Source organism: Netta rufina, assembly GCF_964035555.1.
Source record: "Netta rufina genome assembly, chromosome: 1".
NCBI classification, from domain to species: Eukaryota; Metazoa; Chordata; class Aves; order Anseriformes; family Anatidae; genus Netta; species Netta rufina.
The window spans coordinates 123,302,020-123,311,059 of record NC_140123.1 but is presented as its reverse complement, the minus strand read 5'-3'; the positions used below and the strand labels follow the sequence as shown (position 1 = coordinate 123,311,059).

The following is a 9,040-nucleotide window of genomic DNA, read 5'->3' as shown; positions in this document are numbered from 1 at the left end:
AGTGCCATTTATGGAGTGATGTGTTGTGGTACACTTTTTTGGGGAGGTGGAATGTAACCCCAAATCTGTTACAGTGCATCTGCTTATGGAGATTGCTTTATCAGTGCTTGGAGTCTGCGTTCGTTAGGATACCATGCAAAAGTTGTCTCAGACTGCAGACTTGACTGAATTCCTGAGCTGCTGCTAGCAGCTGTCTTCCCTGACCTCTACTGGAGGGCCTAGAAGGCACAGCTGGAGATCTGCCTGGAGAGCAACCCTCATCTGCTTTAGCACCACAAGGCAGCTGCAGAAGCTGGAAGATTTGCTGGACTTCAAACTGCCTCAGCATTCCAAACCCCTCGGCTTACTTTGATCTCTTCAATGTTTCTTTCCTTCTCTGTGCTTGTCCCAGTCACCTCTCCAACCAGTCTGTAAAGTTTCAGACAACTCAGTGACTCCTGTACAGGAAAACTAGCAACTACCTCTGATTGTCCATGTTGCCCTCTTCTACAAATTAGGTGGCTCCTCTACTACTAGCTGAAGGCACGCAGTTACTCCCCCACAGTATCCAATACTCAGGTACTTACATGGCCCTTGCAACACCTTGTGGTGTTCTATGATCTCTTTTAGCACTTTGCATTTGTTCCTGAGGCGATGCAAAGTACAATTACAACACTAGTATCCAATTAAGTGGTAAATCAACTCATTTACTTCACATGGAAAATTGGGATATCTTTCTTGTTTCTCTGGTACCCAGTACTGGAAGGCTCATCTGTCACTCCTCATTATTATCCTTACTAAACTCCACTAAACTTTACCTCACCCTACTCCCTTTTTACAGTATGATAGCATTGAGGAAGATGGACCCCAGCATTGATTTTTGTGGGAGTACTTTTGTAGAGTCCTGTAGTACTCCAGGGCACCATGGGGTAGCAAAAAGTGAACTTGTTTTTCCTTGTTTGGATAAGGGCTGCCTTTTTAGGGAAAATCCTTGAAAAAGCAAGGTAAGGATTTTACCCTTTATGTGTAAGTGAGGGGGCAGCTAATTAGGAGCGCTAATTGCAGGGGGATGGTGGGGAAAAGGGTAAGGAGTCTGAGGCCAGTGTTTAATGACAGAAATAAAATAGATATATAAAAAAATAAGTTATTTTTAAAAATTTTATCACTTTTTTATTTATTTTATTTATTTTTTATTATCCCTATCACATGAGTGTTCCATAAGCAAAACGTTTTAAATGGGGGGGGGACAAAATAAAACTTTTATTTTATTTTAAACTTTGCTGGCCACCGGCTGTGGAAGCACTGGGAGCCTGCAGCGCTCCCGAGCCCCCCTCAGGGCCCTGTGGGGCCGGTAACGGCCGCCCTGAGGTAACGGCCACCCGCCGGGGCGGGGCCTCCCGGGAGCTGCTTCCCCTTTAAGAGCTTCCGCCCTCCCCCGCTCTCTCATTGGCTGGCCGAGCTGCCCATCTCCCCCAGTTCCTGTTTCGGCCACCTGAACTTGCTGACGGCACGCGCCGCCAGCCTCGACCCCTCCGCCCTCCGATTGGCCCCGCGCCGCCTTCGCCCCTCCCCCTTCGAGCGAGCACCACCTTTCCCAGTCCACTTCCCTCTGATTGGCCGCGGCGGCTCGGCCCGCGCCGCCTGATTGGCTGCGGCGGGCCGCGCGTGCGGGCAGCAGGCTCGGCTGCGCGGCAGGGGAGCGGAGAGGAGCAGAGAGGAGACGGCGGCGGCGGCGGAGGATGGTGCCCGCCGTGGGGGCGCCGCCGCCCAGCCCGCCCAGCCCGCCGGTGAGGGGAGGGGAGGGGAGGGGAGGGGAGGGGAGGGGAGGGAAGGGAAGGGAAGGGAAGGGAAGGGAAGGGAAGGGAAGGGAAGGGAAGGGAAGGGAAGGGAAGGGAAGGGAAGGGAAGGGAAGGGAAGGGGTCGCCGTTAAGCCCCCCCCTCCGACCGTTATTCTGAGGGAGGTGACGGTTGGGGGGCGCGCGCCGGGCTTCGTCCTGTTGCCATGGTAACGGCGCGTGCCCCCCTCCGCCCCCCCCCTCCCAACCGGGCCCCTTTGTCCGTGAGGGGGGGAGCGAGCGGGGCCCGGTTGTGTCCGGGGTTTGTTCCCGGCGCTTCCCCCCCGGCTGTGCCCTCAGCTCCTGGGGGAAGGAGGTAAGGATTCGGGCCGAGTTCAGGCAATTTTGGCGGCGGCGGAGGCCTCGCGTTGAGCGGGGTAAGGCAGGAGGGTGCGCTGGGTCGCTGGCCGTCAGCACCTCGAAAATTGCATGCCTTGATTTCGCTTTTCGCATAACATCTTCGCTTTCTATTATATCGCACGCAGATGAGGTTATGGAAAGCATTAAGCAAAGGTAACAGTGGTTGCACGCCCGGCGGTCAGAAGTAGGTGATGTAAAAGCTTGGTTTGGGAACACGACTTTATAGTTTCTTTATTTCCTCCGTATCCAGTGTGTTGGAGCAATGCTGGTTATGTTGATTGTGTTATACAGCGCTTTAACAAACTGTGGGGTGCTACCTGTCACACGTGTGCAATAAGCAAACAAGAAAGAAGGAATAAATACGGAGAAATGGTCCTTCGTATTATTATAAGGATTTAGAAGTTTAATTCTGGCTTTCAGTTATTATTTTAGCACAATCATTATTATAGCAATAAGTGCTTTTTGGAGTGAAGTAGTTTTGACAACTGGAAATACGTTCATCACTGGACAGGAACTAAACTTAGAAACTGTTCATGTTCCAAGCGCGATTTTAAGGTGAGAATAGATACAACCACATAGTATTTGGGTGTTACTGCCTTCCAGAATAATGTTATCAACAGCTGGAAGGATTTTAAGAGTGGAGAGAAGACTGGTGCTGGAGTCTGGAGGAGTCTGACAGCTGCAAGGAGAGAATTAGGTTGTGGGTGCGTGCTGGGGGCTTTGCTCCTTTGGCTCCTGGCTTTCTAAGCAGTAAGTGCTCCCGAGAGCTGAGCGGGGATGGACTGAAGTGTCTGTCAGGTGTGTGGTGTTGTGGTGTGCGTCTGGCACGTGCCTGCTGTGTGCATCATAGGCTCGACTGTTGTAGCCAAGCACTAGCCTTAGGTTGCGATTTCCAAGACAGCACGTGAAGAAGGTGGCAAAAATTAAGCAACAGTGTTCTGCTGACCCCACGGGCTGAGGTGCTCCAGCCTTTCTCTTCTTGTGTCAGTGTAGAAGGTGCTTCCAATTTCTTTAAGGGGAGGAATTACAGAGCTGCTTCTGCGTGTTGTTTGCTTGTTGTGATTTCAACATGCTAAGAAAACAAACAACACCTCAGGCTTCCAGGTATTGAAGTCTGACGAATCAGTCAGCGGGGCGACTTGGAATTGAGCTCTGTTCGCATGCGCCTTTACTTCGCAAAGCCGGGTGGCACAACGTGTGTGGCACTGCACAGTTTGGGCATGAGTTAATGTAATGTATGGATTGAATTTGTTTTCTAAGCAGCATAGAAGTCAAATACTCATGGAGGACATGGGTGGGGTCATGCTGAATTTGGCAAGAGCCAGTCAATTGTTTAATTTTTGTATGAGTGCTTGTGTTCTTATAATAACCCTTTGGATCCAGGATGGTCTTAAAGTTAACTTCATAAATGACAGATGCCTGGGAAGAAATAGAAGTAGCATTTGATGTGAAGGGATCTTCAATGAATCACGGCTGCTTACATCTTAACTTTTAAATATATATATATATATTATTACACTCGTGTGTGTGTGTATAGATATATAAACAAACTTATTGTGAAGCCGTTGCCACTCTGAAGGGTAGTGAATGAGTGTCACAGCACAACGTTTCAGCTGATGCTGTTTTCTGTTAAGTAACATAATAATGAACATTGTCCACAAATACCAGAATCCCGTTGGAGATGCGTGCCTAGCTGTGTGCACAAACCAGATGGTTTTAGGAAAGTGGGTATATAAACTGTGTGTATATGTAGCATCTGACAACATTAATATCTCTAAGAGTTTAATAACAGGTTGAGTTACTGTTTTGGGGCCTCTGAAGACACGTTACACTTGTCTTCAGCTTTAAGGACTGCTCACCTCTGGTGTTTGGAGTCCCTTTAGCTAGCATTCTTCATCTCTGTTATATTTGTGACTCCAAGTCGAGTCCCTCAGGTACATACTTTCCTATTTCGAAGGGTTTCAATCACAACGTGGTTCTGGAAAGTCAAGGGAAAGCATCTTGGATGAACCACTGAGCAGTAGGGCTTCCCTTTTTTCAGACTGCAATAAAGTTTGTAAGGATTGTAGCTCCCTGATGAAGCAACACCGTGCAGTGCCACACTTATATAATGGTAACGTAACTCCACGATTAAATACAATTCCTTCTTTTACGTGTGCACTTCATGTATCCAAAGCGTGCTTTGTTGTGACTTGACAAGTGTAGCACTGCTGCCATGCTCTGAGTAAGCACAAAAGTGATTCTGCTGTGTGCACAGGGTTGACAAATCTTGTGCAAACAAAGTTTGTTTCCTGTATGAAGAGCTGTGGCGTTACTCTTCTAAGATGAATGAGTTACTTTGAAGCCAGGACGTGATAGCGGGGCTTTGACATCAGCCAAGCCGTGTGCCTTCGTGCTTCAGATGAGAAGAAAGTAGCGGGCTGTTAAAAATGTGCAACCCCGATTGTGCTGGTACTTTCAAAGAACCAAAATGAGTTCTTTGGGGCCCCTCTCTAGTGAGGCTGGATCGATTAGAGCTTGAATCTAGTAGCTTATAAGTCTACGTGCACATTTCTCAGATCTTAGGATCTGGCAGTCATTGGGATGCCTGACTGCTTCTGTAGTCTGTAGAGAATGGTTGGCTTGTGGGGCATTAAATTCATGCCGGCCTTCACCCTTTGCCTGCTTTCCTGCATCAAAATAGCTAGAAATTGTTAGCTAGAAATTGAACACTGGTCTTAGGTTGTCTGCAAACTGCCTTTTCCTCAGTGCCACAACTCTTCTTTCTCATTTACTACAAGAATAACATGGTTCTATGCCAACGCGCTTGCACAGCCCCGTGTTTTCCTCTCTGTGGCTCAAGTTCAAAACTTCTCCTGCTGGAGGGCACTTAGCTTGTGCCTCTGTTTGGAACGGGAAACTTCAACAGTTCTTTCCTTCATTTAAGTGGAAGTAGGAGAGAGCTGAGAGCTTTAAGATATTCTTGCCAAGGTAGTCCCAGGTGGCAACTGGGGGATAATTTCAGACAATTATAGAAAAAAAGAAGATGGAAATAAAGCATTTCCAGTTTAGAGGAGGGTTTTCTAGTGAAGTAAAACTTGCAGGATCATGATATTTGTCTGTCTGTTGTTCCTGTCCCTTGCCATTACCCATTTGTTTCAAACTTCCACAAAGTAATAACTTGGAAGTCTGCTTTTAGCTTCTTCTCCATTACTGGCGGTGAATTTCTAAAATAGTCCTGTGTGATTTTTCTGGTGTTCACAGAACTATTTACCTCTGGATAGCTCGTGTACATTTATTCTCCCAAGCTAAATAACTCGTTCCTAAAGTAGACAAAGTAATTAATCCAGATTTCCTATGGATTGCATCTAATTGTGCTGTTTTTCTGGTGTCTAACATACTGATCTCGATTTTAAATTTCTTTCTAAATGTGGCTGATAAGACAGTGTGTCTGTCCTAGTCACCTGGTCTCAGGTATCTTTAATTCTGACCTCTCTGCTACATCTGAGATAGTTTTGTGTGCTACTGGCAAGGATAAAGTTGCAAACTATCTGTCAGACGTCCAGACCGCAAGGTGAGTCCCTTATTCTTGGAACTGAAGAAGGTGCCTGCTGACCCCTTTTATCTAGAAAAAAAACTTTGGAGAGCAAAGGGGAGAAATAGCTCTCTTCCAGCTGCTAAAACCTTTTGATAGGAGCCTGGAATAAAAAGGACATTGCAAGGTTGTGGGGTTTTGCTCATTTTTGTTGGGTTTGGAGTGGTGGTGGTTGATGTTAAAGCTTGTTACAGCTGATGGTAGTGAAAGTACTGTTTCTGAAATCCTGTGCTGACCTTTTCTGAAGGACATGGCAGTGCGCTCTGAACAGGTGCTTGGGAAGCGCTTTCACACAGTTGCTGTTTTGCAGGGAAGTTTGCTGTTCTCATGCTGGGAAGTTGATGTTCGTAACTGAATCTCAGGAAGGATCTCTTCTGCATGTTTTGTAGCATTTCAGTTCTAGGATATTTTGCACTGCTTATTAGTTAGGGACTTCAAGAGAGAGAAGCCAGTTGTGTTAGCGAGTACCCGTGCTTCTGGCATAGCTACAAGAGGACGTTCTTCCAGCTAACTCGATACCTCCTCAAGACCTTATAAACAGACTTTGCGAGGATCATTTGTAGTGGCACAGCAGGTCAGGTTTAAACCCAAAAATTAAGAGTAGCATTCTGGTTGCGGTAGCGAAAATAAATGTTTCTGTGTTGATTTTAAATCGATTATCGAGCCCTGTAACCCAGTACTGATCTTTGACTAGAGATTTCTTTTGGTGGCAAGGTCATATCAGAAAGCAGAATCAGATTAGCTGTTGCTGAATCTAACTTCTCATTTGTTCAGTCTGTCTTGAATGTTTTGAATACAGCTCTCCAATGGGAGGCTTCCTCAATTACAAATAATCATCTAGCTTCCACTAATCAGAGACCAGGAAAACTTGCATGTTACCGCTTTTTCAGGAAAAAGAAAGGACCTGTTCTTCAGGTGACATCCTGCCAGAAAGGTTTGGCTCCCTGTTAGATGCTTCTGCACCAGAGTGGAAGTGCACTCACTGCCGTGGTACAGGCTGCTTTTGTCCTCTGCTACAGGGAATGACGGCCTGTCACAGAAGGAAGCTGTCTGCACACCACTCTGCATCCACTTAGCCTTCCCCTCAAAAAAAAGGTCTTTGATGCCTTTTTCAAGCGTGATGTAATTAGCTATGTCTTCAATTTAAAATTAATCTCATGTTTTGAAGTGCCCAGTGGATCACTGAGCATTGAAAACCAGGGAAATGAGCAGTGTCTTGCAGCTTAAAGAAGTGCCTCATTTTTTCTCACTTCTTTCATGAAATGGGTATGGGCTAACTTTTGAGTCTTAATGAAATATCCAGTGAGCATGGATGTTATCGTGAGGATTTCCATGGTCATTTTTTTTCCCGATTTCCCAATAAGAGTTCTGGTCCCTTTATTTTGATTTAAAATAGCTGGAGACTCTCTTTAGGGTTTGCGATTTTAACTTGTGTGCTACTTGTGCACTAATCGCTCTTTGCCCCCTGGGTGCCTGCTTCCATATAACAGTTCATCCTAGTCACGGGAGACAGTTCCTGTAGGCATTTCATACCACCTCAGTCTGTCTGTAATACCACAATCATCCACACAATGAGTGAAGGTGGCAGCAGCTCGCTTTTGGATGCTAAGGTCCAGGGGTGCCTCTCCAAACAGCTTTCAGAACAGCAGAGCAGGTAAGAGAGTTGGTTCAGTGAAGTGGTAACTCCTCTCTGTCTCCCACAAGGTTTCAGTGAATGAGGTCAGAGCAAGAAGAATAAACAGGACAGGTGGATCTTCAGAAGTTTCTTAAGCAGATCTGGTCGGGATTTTTAAGATGAACGGCTCTACAGCAATGCTGTCTTGAAACGGCGTGTTAGGAAATGGTCACAAGCAATTATGGCTTTAATATTATGGAATTTGTAAGTATAAACCAAAATGACTGTAGATGTGGGAGAACGTTGCGGGAAGAAGCTGGCTTATCATTCAAGCAATGTAGTGATAGAGGGAGCAAAAAAAGACTGCCGTTCTAGTTCTCTTGCATGACCTTATGCAACATCCTTATGGAAACTTAATTGCTTTAAGTCAGTAGGAGGGAAAATACCAATGTCTTTGAGGTTAGATAGTACAAACAAAAGAGGTAAAAAACAATTCTCTAAAAGCAGTGCCTTTTTTTCCCCCATCTGTTGTTTCCGGACAAGTTAAATGAATGAAGTGGATTCTATAACGAGCTGTAGTTGGTCGGCATTGGTTTGCTGACAATAACTTTTGCAGAAGCTCTTGGAGCAGCCCGCTTGCTCAAGGAAATTATCAGCTGGTTTGAATCGGGAACCTGAGTTCTGTGAAAAGCTGAGGTAACTCTCTGCCCTGTCATCTCTCATACACCCTCCTAGACCAACCTGGCCCACCCTGGTCAGCCAGCACGTGGGTGCTGTAGAGTTAGTTGGTGGCAGAGCTGAGCAGTATCCATCTGCTCACCGTCAGTGTCAGCGCTGACCTCACCCGTTCTTCTCGGCCCGGACTCAAGTTTTTTTTGGAAACAATTGGGAATTTAATGTCTTGGATTTCTTTTAAGTCTGTCAGTGGGCCCGGCTGTCATCAGCATGTGCAGTAACAGTGCAGTAACAATAAAACCTTCAGTTCTTCAGAAACCAAACTAAAAGATACCAAAGGTATTTTTCTTCTTGAAAAAGACTGTTTTTTCCTGTTGGTTTCCTGTACAGTAGTCTTAAAAGGTTACTTTTAGCAGCAAAAGCAGTTGGTAGGTAGGTAATAATCACAAAGATAAAGCTCCAAGTTAAATTTTCTGCAACTGAGAATGTGAAATGAGCATCGAAGCGTCTCGAGGGGAGAATAAAGAAAAGGCAGTAAGTCGTGTCTTTTTATCTCAAGGGCACCTTGCTTGTGATTAAAAGCTTGAATTAAGTCCCTGGTTGAAGCTAGCCTTGTGTAAAACATACATGGAAGACTGGACAAATAGTCACTTGAATGAAGAGTACACTCTTGCTGGAAAGAAATTAGCATTTGTGTAGTAGTTACCCATGCCTTGGAACTGATCTTGGCCATAAATCATGACCTGAGGTACCAAACTCCTAAGAACTGCAAGACTGTAGCGCTGATTAAAGTGCATTAAACTTAAATCTCCAGAAGACAAAATATCTTTTCATTTCTGGGGTTGGCATTGCATTTAAACTAAAACCAGTATTTCAAGCTGACGTTGTAAGAGCTATAAACTACATAAGGCTTGGGAGTAAATAGCCATAAATGGCCAATTGCATCTCCTTGATCTGTCTAAAGAATTTATAATTTGATACATTATTTCTGCAAAAGATATT

The 9,040-nt window shown here is 45.5% G+C and overlaps 1 protein-coding gene across 1 annotated transcript in view; it reads left to right on the top strand.

The window, feature by feature from the left end:
• Positions 1–1,718: 1,718 nt before the first annotated feature.
• Positions 1,719–9,040, top strand: part of USF3 (upstream transcription factor family member 3) — a gene marked incomplete at its 5' end in the record, with an annotated part of 30,572 nt that continues 23,250 nt past the window's right edge. The window contains one exon of the mRNA XM_084289701.1: positions 1,719–1,766. Coding sequence (XP_084145827.1) covers positions 1,719–1,766 — 48 coding nt within the window. The remainder of the gene's footprint in view (positions 1,767–9,040) is intronic.